At 37.1% G+C, this 21,055-nt stretch overlaps 1 protein-coding gene across 3 annotated transcripts in view; it reads right to left on the bottom strand.

Annotated features, from left to right (window-relative positions):
* edil3.L (EGF like repeats and discoidin domains 3 L homeolog) overlaps positions 1 to 21,055 on the bottom strand; it is a 337,031-nt gene that overhangs the window by 239,030 nt on the left and 76,946 nt on the right. The window contains 1 exon segment of one of the 3 annotated variants that reach the window (NM_001090936.2): positions 6,011 to 6,139. The exons of 1 other annotated variant lie outside the window; for it this stretch is intronic. In NM_001090936.2, the coding sequence (NP_001084405.1) occupies positions 6,011 to 6,139 (129 nt within the window). 3 annotated transcript variants of the gene reach the window in all.

Raw genomic sequence — 21,055 nt, 5'->3', positions numbered from 1 at the left:
TAGAATGGAATAATGACCTTTAGACTTTGCCAATAGAAGATCATTGGTTAGTTTGGTGAGTGCAGTTTCAGTCGAGTGTGATGGGCGGAAGCCAGATTGCAATGGGTCGAGAAGGGAGTTGTGAGTGAGATGCTGGATCAGGCGTTTGTATACAAGCCTTTCTAGTAATTTGGATGCGAATGGAAGAAGGGAGACCGGTCGATAGTTAGTGGGAGAGCTGGGATCAAGGGAAGGTTTTTTGAGGATAGGAGTGATTAGTGCTTGTTTGTATAATGATGGAAAGGTACCAGTAGAGAGTGAAAGATTGAATAGGTGGGTAAGTGCAGGAGAGAGTGTATCAGAGATTGGGTGGAGAAGGCGAGAGGGTATGGGGTCAAGGGAGCAGGTGGTGGGTTTTGAGATGGCTAGAAGTTTGCTAACTTCATCTAGAGTTGCAGGGGTGAAGGAGTGCAAAGTATATGTGAGTGGACTGCACATTGGTCTGAGATTGTTGTCGGACGGTATGCTCAGCCTAATGAGATCGATTTTTTCATTAAAGAAATGAGCAAGGTCTTGGGCGGTAACATTAATAGGTGGAGGAGGTGGAGGGGGGCATAGGAGCGAGTTAAATGTGGCAAACAGCTGCTGTGGTTTGGAGGACATAGTAGATATTAGATAAGAGAAGTATTGTTCTTTGGCTAATGATAGAGCTCGGTATATAGCAGGAGAGCATGAATTTGAAGTGGATGAAGTCAGGATCAGTTTGTGACTTTCTCCACCGTCGCTCAGCTGATCTACTACATCTTCTGAGGTACTGTGTTACACTAGTGTGCCAGGGTTGGGGTCTAGCTGGCCGGCTGTAACGGGTGGTAGAAGGTGCAAGGGAGTCAAGTGCTGTTGAAAGGGCATCGTTGTAGAGAGAAGCTGCCATATTGGGACAGGAGAGAGTATTAATATGAGATATGGATTGTGCTGATACTGTTGATAATTGTTGTGGTTCAAAGGCATTAAGGTTTCTGTACGTGTGGGTAGAGAGAGATGGTTGTGAAGGTGCAGGTGAAAGCAGTATCTGAAAGGAGAGTAGATGATGGTCAGACAGAGGGTAGGGAGAGTTAATTAAGTTGGATGGGCAGCATGAGTGGCAGAATATAAGGTCAAGAGCATGACCCTCAATAAAATTTGGAATAACTGGGACATAGCCCAAATGGGAGGACCGTTGCAGGTAATATAATTCAGAGATTTGGGACAATTCATATATCTAGCGTCCAGACCATTGAACTGACCGCTTGAGATGGGAGTATATATAAGGCTAAAATATATTGGAAACACGGTACCTAGGAACTTACTGTGCCCGAGGGGGATCTTAGGAGAAACAGCCACTGAAATGAGTCTATGAGATATACCTATATGTAATAACAACTTGTATAACTGTGTGAAGGGGTAAAGCAAGGGAGTTACCCCTACGCCCAACCTTAGTAATGCACACTTAGTGCCCCACTGTTTATTATTTATGTACATGTTTCAGTGGAATGACATATGGATGCAATCCTAGGTGATTACTATATAAAACTGATGTAACTGTAAATGTCTACTTCTTGACCACTGGATAACTTTTGTTTTTGTATTATTTTTATTTTGAAATGTTTTATATGGAAAAAATATTTTCTTGAGAAAACTCAATAAAAAGGAGCTTGCACCTCTAACATTAGTAAATGAACCCTTAACCAATTCTACAAACAATATTTTTTGTTTTGCTTCATCTTCCATTAGAAGGGATCACAAAGTTAATTGAATACAGCCCATAAGTCATAATGATGGCAAGGCACTTTGCTAGTATAGGCTCTGTAGTAAATGTCTCCCATTTTTCATCTTATGCACAACAACACTACAATCAAACCTTTCTGTGGACCCTCTAAATACAAAATGGGCAGCTGCACTGCATAACGGTAATAATTCATGAATAGATACATTTTTGGTATATTTGTAATGTTGCTTTTTTAAAACAGAAAAGGAAAAAAACAAACAGGAAGGGAAAACATCAATTTTTTTAATATACCAAGAAAAATAAGGCTTTGCTCTTTCTATATATTATAAAATATATTTATATTGTTTTATTTCAAAGCTAAGGATATACTGTACTAAAAGCAATATTGTATTAGTATTAGTATTATAAACCATACTACAGCAAACCGTGAAATATGTTAATTCTTATCTCCCAAATCCACATTCTTTGCAAGATATTTACATGATGTGTTTGTGTAAGAGTTTTATTGTATAATAAATCCATTGCTTCTGGTTCAGAATTTACTTAAAGGACTACATGATAGCTGTGTGGGATTATCTGGTGTTCAGAACCCCCATACTACTCTTGCTCATTCGTGTTTTGTGTCAGCAATTGGAAAGATGATTAAAGACATACTATCCTAGGGTATAAAAACTGTTTTTATTGGAAGAATGTGTCGCATTGGAGTTTATGAATAACTATTTAGTATCCTGGGTAGGGGAGCTGGGCTTTGCTAAAGGCAGGCAGTTTACTAATTCCATGCCTGTGTCTGCATTTACATTCCCAGATTTGGTGCAAACTAAGTGATTCCATCTCTCAAAAAAAGTATAAGTCCAGATATGTAGAGGATAGATTAATACACAATAACTAGCCTTGGCTATGTCCAGCTTTACACATCCAGACTTAGCCTTTACCTGAACTGTCTCTTAGGTCAAGCAGTTCTTGTGAATCTTGTCTAACAACACCCAAATTGTTTATATTTTCAAAGAGTTGGGGTTTTGTTACTTTGAATTAGCTCAGAAAATACTAGAAATGAGGAAGTCTGATTTTGAACACTAGGTTATATGAGCCTGGGACTCTCAGTTTCAGCACAATTATTTCAGATGTTGTACCCAGTAAATTTGCTCTTTCATAGTATAACCAACAGCTTCAGACTGTGGGGAACCAGGGCCTACCAGGCCTGCAGCCTCAGGTGCCCCCCACACCAACCCCCTGGATCCCTCAGTCACAAAATCCTCTCTGCTGCCTTCCTGCTGAAACAATAATCAATGCCCTTATCCTTCCCACCTAGAATACTGTAACCTCCTACTAACTGGTCTCTCTCTCTCTTCCCTGCACACAATCTATATCATGACTGTCAGTTAAGCAACGGATAGCATACAAATTCCTTCTGCTTATATTCAAAGATGTGCACTCCTCTGCTCCTCACTACATTTCCTCACTTTTCTGCCCTGGCTGTCTCCACCACTTATCTCAAAGCCACTGTCTCTTTAGACTATCGATATCTCCACCATATCTCATCTGAAACCTTTCTGTCTTGTGGCTCCTTGCCTCTGTAATGTCATCCCTGTATTCCTTCTCTAACACTCTCTTAACCGCTACAAAAGGAAACTCAGACCCTACCCTTTGGAGCACTAGAATGTTACCTACCTACGTAGGACAATGATCAAACTTTTGCACTTGTTTGTCTTCTTCTTTGTGCCTGTATTGTTGTTTGCACATGGATAAGAAACTGGCTACAGGATCGGGTACAGAGGGTGGTTGTTAATGGTACATTCTCTGCTAAGGTTCTTAGTGGGGTCTCTCAGGGCTCCGTATTAGGTCCACTTTTATTTAACTTGTTCATTAATGACTTAGGGGAGGGTATTGTAAGCAATGTAACAGTGTTTGCAGATGACACAAAACTATTCAGCCTAATTAATTCCATCCAGGATGCGGCATCCTTGCAAAAGGATATTGACAAACTGGCAAACTGGGCAGCTAAGTGGCAGATTAGATTCAATGTTGATAAATGTAAAGTCATGCACCTGGGATGTAAAAATATCCAAGCCACTTATACCCTTAATCGGACTGCACTAGGCAAATCCATTATGGCTGCACTAGGCAAATCCATTATGGAAAAGGACCTTGTAGATAATAAAGGTCTTTGTGGATAATAAACTTGGCATGCAATGCCAGTCAGCAGCTTCAAGGGCAAATAAGGTCTTGTTGTTCATGATGGAGGAGAGACGCTTAAGGGGTTATATGATAACTATGTATAAATATATAAGGGGATCATATAATAATCTCTCTAATGCTTTATTTACCAGTAGGTCTTTCCAGCTGACAAGAGGTCACCCATTCCGATTAGAAGAAAAGAGGTTCCGCCTAAATATTTGGAAGGGGTTTTTTTACAGGGAGAGCTGTGAAGATGTGGAATTCTCTCCCTGAATCACTTGTACAGGCTGATACATTAGATAGCTTTAAGAAGGGGTTGGATGGCTTTTTAGCAAGTGAGGGAATACAGGGTTATGGAAGATAGCTCATAGTACTAGTTGATCCAGGGACTAGTCCGATTGCCATCCTGGAATCAGGAAGGAATTTTACCCCCTCTGAGGCAAATTGGAAAGGCTTCAAATGTGGGTTTTTTGCCTTCCTCTGGATCAACTGGCAGTTAGGAGATAGATAGATAGATAGATAGATAGATAGATAGATAGATAGATAGATAGACTGACAGGTTCAACTTGATGACATCCATTGACTTTGATACATTTACAAAACAAAAAAGTCACACAGACAAAAAAGCTGCCACAAAAAAAACTCCTATTGACGTTAATGCATTTGGAGCGAAAATAATTGTTGCATGTGTAAAAAAATTGTCGCACGTAAAAATAATTTGGCGCCGTTTCTCGAATTGTTTTCGCGGTTTCGCTAATTTTTAGGCAAAGTGAAACAGGACAGATTTGCTCATCACTAGTTAGAACAAACTAAAAAACAGATCTTGATATTTGGGAAAATCTGTATATATTTTTAAAAAATATTCATTTACATTGTAAAATACTTTGCAGTGATTATAATCATTATACTCTTGATAGAGACCTACAATTCCTCTCTGGAATGCCACCAGGTCATATAAGCGAGAGATTTTGGACGAGCAAAGGGGCATACCGGTAAAGCAAAGTCTTTTGGGCAGAAGGTCACAGTACAAGGTGTAGACAGATAGCGAAGTCAAATCATGTGGGTCAGTGCAGGCGGAATTCAAATGAAGTCGGACAGGCAAGGGTCAAAGCCGGGCAATCAATCGAGAGGAGTCAAGACAGGCACAGGTCAGATTACAGAGATTAGAATAGTCAAATTACCATGCAGGGGTCAGGATACCAGAAGTCAGATTAGTCAGGCAGGCAGGGGTCAAAAACAGGAATCAATATCAGATAACAAGCAGGAATACAAATACAGAGCACAAGGAACTCACGAGGAATGATCCTATAACGGGCAAAGATCTGCAGCCAAAATGCTCCTTTTATACTCCTTTTATAATCTCTCGCCCCTGGAATGCGCCTTCAAAAGAAGCAGAGGCGCGCCACGTGCGTCCTAAGAAACGGCAGACATGGAGGCAGAAGAGCCTCGTGGCGGGCGTCCCTGCCGAGGGGGCGACAGGCGTCCCTGTCAGACTCCTACCGCTAGACCACCAGGGTGAGTTGTTACATATAGCATCTATTCAGAATTCTTAGGAAACCAAGTTTTATGCATTAGCGATGCCTCTGTTATTTGCATCACCGTACCTTAAAAGCATAGTGACACTCAGGTGCTTTAGAACATTTTCCTCAATGTGACTTCTTTCTATGTAAATTGGACATAGTTCACATAGGTGGACTGTTTATTTAAAACAATATATTTTACTAATTTGTGGGTTTACATCAGTAATTGTGTGATTAATAGTTATAATTGCCTTAAAGTAGAGATCTAAGCACAAAACTCGAGGTGTTACTACCACTTGAAGGCTACTAACAAGCATTTAAGAATTACAAAACCCAATGGGATCATTTTGCCACAATTATGGATGTATGCCTGGTTAGTTAAGATCAAGTACAAGGTACACATATAAATGCTTTGCACAGTAATATTAATTTACGTTGTTGAAGACTAAAATGTAATTTAGAATTTGTTCCACTAGAGTAAAACTTGTATCTCAGACACTACACACTCTAAAGTTACAAGCAAAAACACAAATCAAGTCATTCTGGACTTTAACCTGAAGTTTACACTTACCAACCTCCATAACACTAGAACAGTTGAGATCACTGAAGCCAGCTGGACACTCACATGAAAAGGACTCATCAGATAAGCTTGACAAACAGATTCCCCCATTTTCACACGGGTTTGGGTCACACACATCACCTACAAGTTAATTAGGAAATAACATGTAAATCCACTGTTTTTTAACTGCAGATAAATATTCGTGTTAATTATTTTATATTCTTTAATTTTATTCCATGTAACTTAATAGCAAAAATATTTCCAGCGTACGGTGTGGATTTATTAAGCAGTTTTCTAAATGGATTTATGAAAATAGTCACCACTGGAATGATCTGATTCTCACCTTGCTATATTGATCTCTCCTCACTGCCATCTTTAGAATTGCTGTGTAACTTATAGCATATATTGTTATAATTTTAGACTAAACTAAGTAAAAACAATATGATTGTTAAATCGAGGAACAAATCCATTAAGAATACAGATGCTTTTTCCTTGCTTTTGCAAGAATTTTGTGAATAATGGTGACTGATGCTCTTTGTTTGTAACTGTCCTTAAAGGGATACTGTCATGGGAAAAAAACGTTTTTTTAAAATGGATCAGTTAATAATGCTGCTCCAGCAGAATTCTGCACTGAAATCCATTTCTCAAAAGAGCAAACAGATTTTTTAATATTCAATTTTGAAATCTGACATGGTGCTAGACATATTGTCAATTTCCCAGCTGCCCCAAGTCATGTGACTTGTGCTCTGATAAACTTTAATCACTCTTTACTGCTGTACTGCAAATTGGAGTGATATCACCCCCTCCCTTTTTCCCCCCAGCAGCCAAACAAAAGAACAATGGGAAGGTAACCAGATAGCAGCTCCCTAACACAAGATAACAGCTGCCTGGTAGATCTAAGAACAACACTCAATAGTAAAAACCCATGTCTCATTGAGACACATTCAGTTACATTGAGAAGGAAAAACAGCAGCCTGCCAGAAAGCATTTCTCTCCTAAAGTGCAGGCACAAGTCACATGACTGGGGGCAGCTGGGAAATTGACAAAATGTCTAGCCTCATGTCATATTTTAAAAGTGAATATAAAAAAATCTGTTTGCTCTTTTGAGAAATGGATTTCAGTGCAGAATTCTGCTGGAGCAGCACTATTAACTGATTCATTTTGAAAAAATGTTTTTCCCATGACAGGATCCCTTTAAATTCATCTGTTATTGGGGTGGTCTTCTACTTATAGTCAATGGCCAAAACACGTGGCATTTTCAGCTAGCATAGAAGCACCTAAAGGGGTACGTGCAGTTGAGGTAGTGGAATCTGCAGCTCACTGAGTTTTTAGATGCCATTATTTTTTATGCCATTTTTAATGCTTCCCTAATGTCTGAATAGGCTTGTTGTGCCATGACCCTAGAAGCGTACACACTGCTATACAGTATGGAAGTAAAGTCATGCTGTTTCTTGAGACCAGGCAAGAGAAGTATATTTAATTTAGAAAAACATTTGCAAAGGATCCTTTAAATAGATCAGTATATAGAAACCTAAAACACTGGGAGTGTTCAATACATTTGAAATTATTCCTGGCATTTTTTCCTTTCCGTCAGTTTTTTCAATATTTAACAAATATTTATTAAACAGCTGAATTCCCAGACAACCTGACAGTGATTCCATATTAATCATCACATATTCTCCACTACATGATACAAATACACACAATAAATCACTAAGTGAGGCAAGACAATCATTCTAAAGCATAGGATCTATGTTTATACCCTCATTAATTCCTCAGGCAAATCACTAAGCATTCATTTTGCCTGTAACCAGTAACAATATATATAGGGATAAATACAATAAAGAGAGATTATTTCTACTGTAACGCATTCTTAATAGAAAACATTTAAATTCTGTTTTGGACTCTGCAGAAAAACAATGACAGTTAATCATACCAGCTAGCTTTTCTACAGATACAGCATTTGTAGCACTTTTTACAGAACATCTGGAATGTATACGCCATTGCTGAATTCCTAAGGGGCAATTACAGTACATTTCACCTGTATATTCCTGGAATAAGTATAAATCTAAGTGTTGAGGCTCTCTAGAAAGCTTTCTTGTGTACTACTGGCAAGAAATAAGGAAATAAAATCACATTAATTAAATAATAGCCTCCTTTGCTTGTCAACATATCTATAGTGTTTCCACAATAAATGTCAAAACTAAGGTTAATATGCAGTCAAACTAACCATTATATTGGGGTTTTTCCTTTTAATTGAATGATAGGATGCTAATTTTATCATCTGCAGTTTGACCTCTCTTAGACTGTGTTTGTTGTTAATGAGAGGTGCTACGCTCTGGTAATTTAAATCTCAGTGGGGCTCAACTTAGTCTGTGACTAAACATTCAGTAAGGAAAAGCTGACTGCTTTGGATGAGACACATGCATATTTAATTAATTCCATGTGTTTTTGTGTCTGCATGAAAGGAAAAAAAAATCTTGCACTTTTCTTCCCCTGACAGTGTTTGATTTTGGTTTGTTGGTCGGCACGTATCCCAAGTAAACCAGTTTAGCTCATGGCAATTAAGGGAAAAAACATTCTAAATACATGTAATAAAAATGCAGTAAGACTGCCATTCTTTTATGTGTCTTATTTAGCAAAGATTTATGGATATACAGTACAGGTATAGGATCCCTTATCCGGAAACCCGATATCCAGAAAGCTCCGAATTACGGAATGGCTGTCTCCCATAGACTCCATTTTATTCAAATAATCCAAATTTTTAAAAATGATTTCCTTTTTCTCTGTAATAATAAAACCGTAGATTGTGCTTGATCCCAACTAAGATATAATTAATCTTTATTGGAAGCAAAACCAGCCTATTGGGTTTATTTATTGTTTAAATTAATTTCAAGTAGACTTAAGGCATGAAGACCCAAATTACGGAAAGATCCGTTATCCGGAAAACCCCAGGTCCCGAGCATTCTGGATAACAGGTCCCATACCTGTATTAGGCCTGAATACTAGACTATACTTATATGTATTGTTTTATCATTACATGGCTGTTCTATAAATGCCCATACAATAAAACTGGATGTGACATGTTGAAGACAACAACATAAGCACATCATTCATGTTATATTATTATGTAGAAGTGGCAAAGTCACAGAATGATTTTAGATTTTCCCTTACACTTCATTATTCATGCAACTGGGAATAAATTTGCACCCATTGGCATACAATAACATGGCTCTTATGATGGTGCAGGGTACCATTATTGGTGTAAATGGTTCAGGCACATACTGTATCACAGTGAAAGGGAGACCTAAGCAAGCAGTAAGTACAGGGCTCCCTGCTTTCCCCCGCATAGTTCATCACCCCTGAAAGTGACCTGAATACGTTGTATCATGTATCGATGCAGAGTAAGAGCAGCGGAGCTCATGGGCGCCATCTTCTGGATCTTCAGTCTTCATCTGTAAGGGAGCGCTATATGCACATAAGCAGTTGGAGCAGTCTTCCTGTTCATAGCAGAACAGAACCCAAAGGAGATGGAAGATCCGAAAGGTGCCGCCCATAAGCTACGCTGCGCTTGGTCTGCATTGATACTTGATCAATGAATGAGGGGACATAGAGTGGGTGGACTATCTAGGGTAGTAGGTAGGAGCGTCTCTTATTGGGGGAGGGGGTTAGTTCTCCTTAAATGACTTCCTTTATTGCCAAACAGCTGGTAAATATGTAAATGCTGTGGTTGTGACGAAAACTGTTTTGTGCATTTAAATTCAAGGTATTTAAAGTGATACTAACACTTAAAACAATAGAAATTTTTGGTCATATAGGTTGTCCAGTTTTTTCAAAATTACTTTTTAAACACCCTACAGATTTATCTCAATGGCAGCTATAGTATGTGTTTTTCAGCTTTGTTGTGTACCTGTGAGTTCCCCCTATTGCATGAACCTGTAATCCATGCTTAGCCATGAATGGAAAGTGTTTCCTCTTTCTATTAAAGCTCATAGCCTTTACATCAGGCATATTCCCCACACTACAAATCAGAAAAACCTAGGAATCTTTAAAAAAATATTAGATTGCACAAGTTATGGTTAAACCCCAAAAAACCCAGGTCCAAGGCACTGTGGATAACAGGTCCCGTACCTGGGCTGTAAATCTACAGACAGAAGCCTACTTTTCTGCAACAAATGACTTTTACCACCCATTCATCAGCATAATAAATATGATGTACATTCTCATTCAAAAGTCAGGATATAAAAGCACATCTCGTCAAACTGTGGGGTATTCAACCCATTTCATGGCTTAATAATTAGAATCAATTGGGCCAAATGTTATTTACTTTCCTGTACATTGGGGTCAGCTAAGCCATGAATAAAAAAAATCCTGGAAGTTGGAATTGTGAATCCTATAAAGGGGGCCATCCTTTGTTTAAGATGAAATGATGTGCGCAGAAAGTAAACATGTGTTGGCCAGTATGGTACTGAGCTACCTTAGTATCCATTTATATTAGTGACATCATTCCTTAAAGGAAAACTATACCCCCCAAATGAATACTTAAGCAACAGATAGTTTATATCATATTAAGTGGCATATTAAAGAATCTTACCAAACTGGTCTATACATTTAAGTAAATATTGCCCTTTTACATCTCCTGCCTTGAGCCACCATTTTGTGATGGTCTGTGTGCTGCCTCAAAGATCACCTGACCAGAAATACTCTAAGGGGCAGATTTATCAAAGATTTATCAAGGTGAATTTTCGAATGAAAAAAATTCGAATTTCAAGCTATTTTTGTGTACTTCGACTAGGGAATGGTCCAAATTGAATTTGAAAAAAATTAGAAAATTTGAATATTGAAATTTATCATGTACTTTCTCTTTAAAAATTAAACTTTGACCATTCACCAGCTAAAACCTGCCGAATTGCTGTTTTAGCCTATGGGGACCTCTTAGAACCCATTTGGAGTCAATTGGTGGACTTTGAAAAATCAAAGGTTTTTGAGAAAAACTTCAAATCGAATTCGATCTAATGCGCTATTCCTTCAATTCGTATGATTCAAATTCAGCCGAATACGGACCTATTCAATCAAAAACGGACCTATTCAACAAAAAAAACAAAAAAAAAACGTAATTTCGGTGATAAACATGCCCCCTAACTGTAACAGGAAGAAGTATTGAAGCAAAATACAAAACTCTGTCTGTTAATTGGCTCATGTGACCTAACATGTATGATTTGTTGGTATGTATGTGTGCACAGGGAATAGTACGATCCCAGGGGGAGGCCCTGATTTTTTAAAAATGGCGATTTTCTATTTATGATTACCCAATGGCACATACTACTGGAAAAGTATATTATTATGAAAATGGTTTATTTACATCAAGCAGGGTTTTACATATGAGACCTACATTGTTTGGGGGGTATAGTTTTCCTTTAACAGTCAACTATCAATTGCAGCTCATACAACAAAAACTTGGAATTAGCCTTAATGATTATGGCTAAAACAAAAACATTTGTTCAAACACCAGGGAAGAAAAATGTTATATGAAAAGTCCATTTTTCATTATGTCTAGTTGAAATGGAAAAGGTAGACTTATTCTGGCAATGCAAAGAAAAAAAAACAGTTTTTCCCTTACAAAAAGTTTATCTCAGTGATAGAATAATTAATCAGAGGAGAGGAATGTCATAGATCACGGAGAGAAGCAGATGGGACATTTGGGTGCAGACCTAGCCAAATTGTTTCTCTGCATGTGTTCACTGCGCTTCGGACAACTCTTTATTAGCTGGCTATGGCTTCTGGCGGCATAATGTTGCAGAAACACCTGGTAGGGAAGCTGTAATATAAGGTACTTTATTAAACAGTGGCAAGTTGTAACAACCCTTTAAAAAGGACCATTCTGCAAATTTTCCCCTTACTACGTTCTCACAGTTTGGAAGTTAATTACAGTGTGTTGATTAAATTCATATATAACTCACAATAAATAGTACACTGCATGCAAATGCAACATTTTTTATTCTCAATAGGGTAACACGAGCCATCATATTCATAGCAGTTCTGCAGACTGGCCCAAACCAACATAAGAAAGCAAATATTGAAATAGTTAGAGGTTGGAGAACTACTGTAAACAGCATCCTTTAAACCATTTAAGAAATCCACTACAAATAGCAACCACAGATATTTCAAAAAACTCCTTTGGGAAACCCACTGGAGATTGCAGCCTTGAATCCAGTAGAATACCCTCTTAAAATAGCAAACATAGATCCTTTAGATATCCACAACATTGGATAATTTTGTGAACCTACTAGAAATAACAACTTTGGATACTTTAAAGGTTGCTATTTCCAGTGGGTTCTCGAAAGGATCCAAGGTTGCTATTTACAGTGGGTTTCCTAGAGAACACACTAGAAATAGCAACCTTGGATATATTAGGAAACCCACCAGAAATAGCATCCTTGGATCTTTTAGTGCACCCACTAGAAATAGCAAAATTGGATACTTTAGGAAACCCACTGAAAATAGCAACTTTGGATCTTTTCGAGAACCCAATAGAAATAGCAACCTTGGATACAATAGGAAACCCAGCAGAAATAGCAACCTTGGATCTTTTAGTGCACCCACTAGAAATAGCAAAATTGGATACTTTAGGAAACCCACTGAAAGTGGCAACTTTGGATCTTTTAGAGAACCCACTAGAAATGGCAACCTTGGATAATTTAGGAAAACAACTGAAAATGGAAACGTTGGATCCTTTAGAGAACCCACTAGAAATAGCAACCTTGGATACAATAGGAAACCCACCAGAAATAGCAACCTTGGATCTTTTAGTGCACCCACTAGAAATAGCAAAATTGGATACTTTAGGAAACCCACTGAAAGTAGCAACTTTGGATCTTTTAGAGAACCCACTAGAAATGGCAACCTTGGATAATTTAGGAAAACAACTGAAAATGGCAACTTTGGATCCTTTAGAGAACCCACTAGAAATAGCAACCTTGGATACATTAGTAAACTCACTAGAAACACCAACCTTGGATCTTTTCAAAAACTGACTGAAAATAGTAACCTTGAATCCTTTAGGAAACCTAATTGAAATAGAAATCCTTTACACTAACATTGCCCTTTAAACTGTTCTTAAAACTGAGCTGTGTAGTGGGAACCACATAGGTTTTGTTTAAGGTCATGACAAATAACCGCAAGGATAATTCCAAGCTTCTCTCCTCGACAAATGACCTGGTGGCTTAGCAATTTATCTGCAATGTTCTTTTTTTTGTTACAGTGTAGAAAGCTATTAGGCATCTAATAATAAAAGTGTATATTACCATGTTTGAAAATGTTACTGTTCCTACAGATTCCAGCTCCAATGTAAAAGAAAAGCAAACATGCATTTGTTCTTTAGGAGACAATAAAACCGCAGTGGATGCTGAGATCTAAAGAAAACATTTTCTGCAATTTTACTAGGAACAGAAATAACATGTTACTTTTCAAGTCAGCAGCCACCAAACCCAGAAATATAGGTTTTTATTTTAACACTTAGGGGTTGATTTAACATTTTTGATAGTTTTCTGCAATCTCATTTGTGTTTTTGCCACCATTTGTTTAAATTGCAGCAAGGAATTGTGAACACGGTTTTTTTGTCTTTACTTGAGCCCCCCACCCAGCTGGGTGAAAAGCAATTATATAAAAATTGGACTATTTTTTCTAAAAAAAATTAAAAAATACAATATTTTCTGTTGTAGTTTACAAAATTATGGCAAAATGCATTAAGGGAGTTGATGTTTGGAAACATAAAGAAGCAAACAAGGAATAGTTGATCAGTTTAGCATCTAGTGAAGTTTGCACCATAGTGTAAGTGATAAAAGGAATTTAAAGGGATACTGTCAAAAAAAAAATTCAAAATGAATCAGTTAATAGTGCTGCTCCAGCAGAATTCTGCACTGAAATCCATTTCTCAAAAGAGCCAACAGATTTTTTTATATTCAATTTTGAAATCTGACATGGGGCTAGACAAATTGTCAATTTCTCAGCTGCCCCAAGTCATGTGACTTGTGCTCTGATAAACTTCAATCACTCTTTACTGCAAGTTGGAGTGATATCACCCCCCTCCCTTTCCCCCCCAGCAGCCAAACAAAATAACAATGGGAAGGTAACCAGATAGCAGCTCCCTAACACAAGATAACAGCTGCCTGGTAGATCTATGAATAACACTCAATAGTAAAAACCCATGTCCCACTGAGACACATTCAGTTACATTGAGAAGGAAAAATAACTGCCTGCCAGAAATCATTTCTCTCCTAAAGTGCAGGCACAAGTCACATGACCAGGGGCAGTTGGGAAATTGACAAAATGTCTAGCCCCATGTCAGATTTCAAAATTGAATATAAAAAAAATCTGTTTGCTCGAACGATTTATAGTTCGAATCGTTCTAATCGAAGTCGTAGTCAAGGTTTGAAGTAGCCAATTCGATAGTCGAAGTAGCTGAAAAAAATCATTCGAAGTTTTTTTATTCTATTCCTTCACTCGAGCTAAGTAAATGGGCCCCGTACTGTCAGAGCAGAAATGATATGAATATGTTTGTGACTACCGGTGGTAAGTAGTGATGAGCTAATTTATTGGCCAGCCATGGATTCTAAGTGAAATTCTGAATTACGCCATGTGCAAATTGTTTTGCTAAACTGCTGCGAAAATTTGCCCTGGAAAAATTTGCTGAGAGCAAACGCCCATAAGAAAAAAATGCCCAATGACTTTAATGCATTTGGACAAAAAATCTCCATAAGAAAAAACGCCCATTGACTATAATGCATTAGGACAAAAAAAGTCGCCATAAGAAAAAAATGCCCATTGAATAATGCATTAGGACACAAAAGTCGATTAAGAAAAAACACCCATTGACTTTAATGTATTTTGCGTAAGAAAAATTGTTGCACGTAAAAAAAAAGTTGCACATAAAAATGCCCATCGACTTCAATGTGGTTTGAGTATTTTTCACACCGAATTTTTTGGCAAAGCGAAACAGGACAGATTCGCTCATCACTAGTGGTAAGTGTAGCAGGCGTCATTATAATGTCAAGAAGAATGTCTTGTCTTCCTACAATGTCTTTTTATGCAAAATAGGGATTTTTTTTCTAAATGAATAGTGCTACAAAAAAAAAATATACATTCCCAAGACATAAAATCAGTAGATTACTTTATACTTAACATCTACTACAAAAGTATTTTGTTTGCCAAATGGAAATATATAATATATATTCCCTACATAATGTACTTCTGCTTATCTGAGCACAGAACTTGTTATTAAATAAATTAGGCAAAAAGTACAAACCCTAGTCATTAAACTAATGTTTAAGCTGCCATTATTCCTACAGTCAAATGTGAAAAATGTGACTGTAAAACTTCAGCATCTAAAAGCTGCCAAGTTCATGTAAAGTCAATGTGAGCTGTCTGTGGCAAATTAAAAGTGTCTTTTTATTGCACGTTTTTAGAATAAATACACAATTGAGGTATTCAAGTTTTTTCACGATTTTAATCAATCTGTTTTTTGATATTTTGATTTTTAATAAATAATCATAAAATATTTTTTAAAATGTGTTTATCTGAAGTGGAAAAAAATGAATATTAAGCAAATTAAAATTCTGATAAATAAGTCTCCCCAAGATATATATGCACATGCCCCTAAAAATTCTAGATATGTCTTGCAGCATTGGCTTACTATTACCCTCCATAACCAATTGCACACATATTTTGATAATAAAAAAAACTCCTAAACACATTGCTTACTGACCTAATCCCACCTGATCCCCTTATGTCATTGGCTCCACCCCATTGTGGTCCCCTCTACATCATTGCCATGCACCTCCATATGTCCAGGCTGGGATTTTTTTTATCAGAAGGTGCCAACTAGTGATGGCTGAATTTGCCCTGTTTTGCTTCGCTGAAAATTGCCCTGTTTCGCTTTGCGTCGAAACTTGGTGGAAAATTTCACTCATCACTAGTGCCAGCCTAACTCAGTGTGGATTTTGCATCCTAAAATCAATATGCGTTGAAAAATACCCAACACTAGGCTGCTTGGCCTCTAATTTTCTGAAAAATTCATATTGACTTTGTTAACTTTAGTTTACTTTTTACCTAGCCATACAATCAAATTTTATAATAAACATTTTTGAAGCTTGGCAGAAATAAGGAACTTTCTGATGAGAAAAAAAAAAAGAGAGTCTGAGCCAAGAAAGGACTCCAGGCAAATACAGTAGAAAAAAAAGTCATGAATACAAACAACTATTTAATTTAAAGATAACAAAACAAAGTTGTGAGAAGGTCAACCAGAAGTGAGAGCTATAGTAAAATGGCATAAACTTTTGGGATGACTTATTACATCCCTTGATCTCTTCTGTCTGTGGTGCCTAAACATAGTTAATGTGGTAGGGAATAAAAGAAAAGAAATATAGAAATTAAAGGGATTCTAATTTCTAAATTACACTGTTTACATTGCAAATATTTCACTCTACTATTTAAAATTGTATTCTTGAAACAACAAATGTATTTTATTTAGCTTTAATATTGGTGTAGAGGCAGCCATCTCAGGTCATTGTGCCTGATCCTGAGCTTTGAGAAGGAGCTAGCACTTCAAGATGGAACTGTTTAAGACAGCTATTGTTTCTCCCCTTCCCAATGAATTATACCACAACATGAGTTGTGCTCCCCACTACTACCTAGTGGCAGACAGGAGCATAGCAACCAAGCAGGTACTATTCTCATGTCTACCACTAGGTGGGGCTAGGGAATTTTAGCCCCGTGCCAAATTTCAAAATTAAATATAAAACAATATGTTTGCTTTTTTAAAAAAATGTATTTCAGTGCAGAATTCTTCTGGAGCAGCACTATTAACTGGTGTGTTTTGCAAAAGAAACATGTATCAGTATCAGACAGTATTCCTTTAAGTTATTTTCCAATAATAAGGCAGTGTGCCAAGCTGTTACCTTTGTACAGTTTAATAGTTTAGCTACAACATCAACCTTCCGCACTCTAACGAGATAAATGATATGATAACAACATCTAGATACTTGCAAGAAATAAAATATCTTCTCGGTAGGAAATCTAAATCAAAAATCCAGGGTCACTGCATTGGATTAAACAAAAATCAGTTTGATAACTGGGTTCTTCTGAAAGAAAATAATAGCACAGAATGTTTAAGCCCTTGGGAAGAAATTATTCACTGCTTTAAGTTTCCTGTTTATTCCCTGACCCATACAATGACATAATGGCATACAGAATGATTTTCTGTTCTGAGTGTGTTTTTTTTTATAGAATTCATAATTATATTTCTTCCATAACTTTGCAAATGGGGGACCAAATGTCAGAGCTACGTAATAAAGCAGAGACACATGGATCACAATAAAAATGGTCCTGCATCTTATTTACTACTGCCAATTATTCACAATATTACAACTAAGAACACATGGTAGTCTATCACACACAACATACTTTGACAGTAAATTGTATTTACAGCCAATATTGTTAGACTGTGTATATATATATATATATATATATATATATATATATATATATATATATATATATATATATATATATATAAATGTGGTGTGTGTATAAAATACAATAGTTTAAAATCTAAAGATATACACTTATAATAGCAAATACAGTGATATATTTTACTGAGGATACAGCCTTTGATTATCCTCCGATTTTTGCAACCTTACTAATAACTTGGACATATACACCAGGCTGCGACCATATATTTTACTTGGCCAGTTTATATGGCAGCTTCCATGGAAAAGTATGTTGTATCACTTCTACTGTCCTTTAATAGAAGGGGCTTGACATGTGCCGACCTTTAGAACCAATGAACAATGAAAATGACATGGGTGCCAAAGTACTTCCCATGCACCTTCACCTACATGCTACACCAAAATACCTTATGTATTACATATATGCGACCTGTTATGCAGAATTCTTAGGACATAGGATTTTCCAAATAAGAGATCCTTCTGTAATTTGAATTTTCATACCTTAAGTCTACTAGAAAATACTTTAAACATTAAATAAAGCCAATAGGCTGGTTTTGCCTTCAATAAAAATTACTTATATCTTAGTTTGTACAATGTACGGTTTTATTATTACAGAGGAAACGGGAATAGTCTTGGAAAATTTGGATTATTTGTATCAAGTCTTTAGGAGACCTTTCTGGATAACAGGTTTCCGGATAACAGATCCCATACCTGTAAAAGGTATAATGAAAACCTGCAAATGCCTAAAGCATCATGTTTTTATATGGTCATGGAATTCTCTCTCTGTGACTTATTAACCAGAATTACCTAGGGATTTCTGGATAGGGGGTCTTTCTGAAATTTTGCATTTCATTTGCACTCGCAAGACGCTTTTTGAACATTTTGTGCTCTCTCATTTTAGGGACATTTCCTGGATCGGATTTTTAGTTCACCAAGGAGAGCTGGAACTTTCTAAATCTGCCTGAGTTTTGTGTATTTCCAGTTCTGGAACAAGATTTAGATTTAGCTCTAAAAACAAAATTCTAAATTTTCAGGATATAAGTACAAATGTCAGGGGGCCACTGAACAGTTTGATGACCACTGTGCATAGGTTTACCAAAGTATCTGGCATTTAGAGACTCCAAAATGAAGTTAGCCCAAACAAATTGTCCCCGAACTCAATTCAGCTACTGAATAATCAACACACTGCATTTTTCGTGGGGGTAAAACGCAAATATAAGTTGACCCCCCAAAATCATATATTTTTGGAAAGTCACAATGCTTTCTCAAAATGGTCAGTTTTGATGAAATACCTGAAAATTGCCTCAAAGGCTCCACCTTATCTCCCACTTAGCGTTAGGCACAAAGAAATAACATCCCAAATATGAATGCCAGAGGTCCACTGAACAATTTGATGTCCATTGTGCATAGGATAACCAAAGTATCTGGTGGTCCGAGACCCCAAAATGAAGTTAGCACATATAAATTGTCCAGAAAGTCATTTTTTTGTGGGGGTAAAAAACAAAAACTACAATTTGCCTCCCCTAAAATATTTTTGGAAAGTACACATTCAACTGAATCCAAAATGGGTAAGCAGATCTTTCTACTCCTTCTACTAAACTACTGAGTCTCAGTGCTTTCCCAAATTTGTCAGCTTAGATGAAATACCTGAAATTGCCTCAACACTTGCACTTTCTAGTATTTGATCTCCCATATAGCATAATGTACCAACGAATACCATCCTAAATATGAATGCCAGGGGTCTGCTGAACAGTTTGATGTTCATTGTGCACCAAAGTATCTGGCGATAAGAGACCCCATAATGAAGTTAGTGCATACAAATTGTTCAGGAAGTCATTTCAACTACTGAAAAATTAACACAGTTACTACATTATTTACAGGGTAATTACATTGACCCCCCAACCATGTATTTTTGGAAAGTACACATTCAGTCAAATCAAATGGGTAACCATGCATTTCTACTCCAAACTACTGCATTGCAATGCTTTGCCAAAATTGGTGCATTTGATAAAATACCTGAAAATTACCTCAAAGATTCCAATCCAATAGCATCTTATCTCCCACATACCATTAGGTATCAACAGAAAACATCCTAAATATGAATGCATGGGGTTCACTGAACAGTTTGGTGAAAAAGTGGGAAAGTATACATTCATGTAACCATGTCTTTTTACTCAAAACTACGAAGTCGCAGTGCTTTCCCAAAATTGATAGTTTTGAAGAAATACTTGAAAATTGCCTCAAAGCTGCTACTTTCTAGCAACTTATCTCCCACATAACATTAGGTAGTAAGAACACAAATCCTAAATAGGAATGCCAGAGGTCTAAATAGTTTGACACAAAATATGCATAGATTTGCCACTATGTGGCATACATAGTCACAAAATGAAAACAGTGCTTATTTTCACGACTGACTGAAAATCTGTTGCAATCTAAATGTTCTAAACTTACAAACTGCAAAGATATGCTTAACAGCGGTTTTTATGAAATTTCTGAAACTTGTCACAAAACTTGCATATCACCCCATTATATGCCCCACATTTTGCAATGTAACAACAAAAAAGTACACATTCTGACAAATAAAAAATGGGTAAATACATTTTTACGTGCTGAACATAGCGTTTTTTTATGAAACTTCTCAAACTTGTAACAAAGTTTGCATTTTACCCCATTATTTGCCCCACATTTTGCAACATACCAACCAAAAAATCCCAAAGATGAACGCCAGGGATCTAATAACCAGTTTAATGGCCAATATGTATAGATTTACCAAACTATGTGGCGAACAGAGGCACCCAAATGGATATTAGAGGTCAAAATTTCCATGGGCAAAAACAAGTAACTGCGGAATGCAATAAAATCACTAAATCCAATGAAATCACTAAAATTAAAGATTTTTTTCCACCTAGTGTAATCAGCAGTCAGAATTGCAATGGCATGAAATTATCAAAAACAGACATTGAGATTTAAAAAAAAAAGCCAGAAAATTGTGTATGTGTGCATATATGTGTGTGTGTGTATACTTGGCAAACTGCGTCCTGATCCCCCCAACATATATGTGAATGTATGTAGTGTAAAAGTGTGTGTTAGTGTAAAAATTGTGTAGTGTCACTTACTTGTGCAAGCAGGAAGGCAAGAGATGCAGGAGGGTCACTGGTCCTGGAGAAGTGCGACATCCTTGATGATCCAGTGGGCGGGGGAGATCCTGGGGGCACAGGAAGTGTAGGCCGCAAAAAACACATTTTTTTCAAGCATGCTGTTCTTTAAGGGCCACTGGCCGATCACACCCCAAGGGCCACTGGATATAGGCTTCTGCTCATTGCCAAGGGGACGAGGTACGAACGGGGACGGATTGGGCGGCTTTAAAAGCTGCTCCTCTGCACCCCAACCTGGAAGTGCTGCAGATTGTAGAATCTATGTTCTGTGGCACTTAGGTACTTTTATCCAAAGAATGTAGATTCTACAATCTGTGGCACTTAAAGGGTCAAGTCTGCTAAAAATAAAAATAAAAACATTTAAACAGTAAATAAATTCAAAAGGGTTGTTTCCCCAC

This window comes from Xenopus laevis, chromosome 1L, assembly GCF_017654675.1.
Source record: "Xenopus laevis strain J_2021 chromosome 1L, Xenopus_laevis_v10.1, whole genome shotgun sequence".
Classification (NCBI taxonomy): Eukaryota; Metazoa; Chordata; class Amphibia; order Anura; family Pipidae; genus Xenopus; species Xenopus laevis.
The sequence above is the reverse complement of the archived record's forward strand: the minus strand, read 5'-3'. Positions and strand labels throughout refer to the sequence as shown.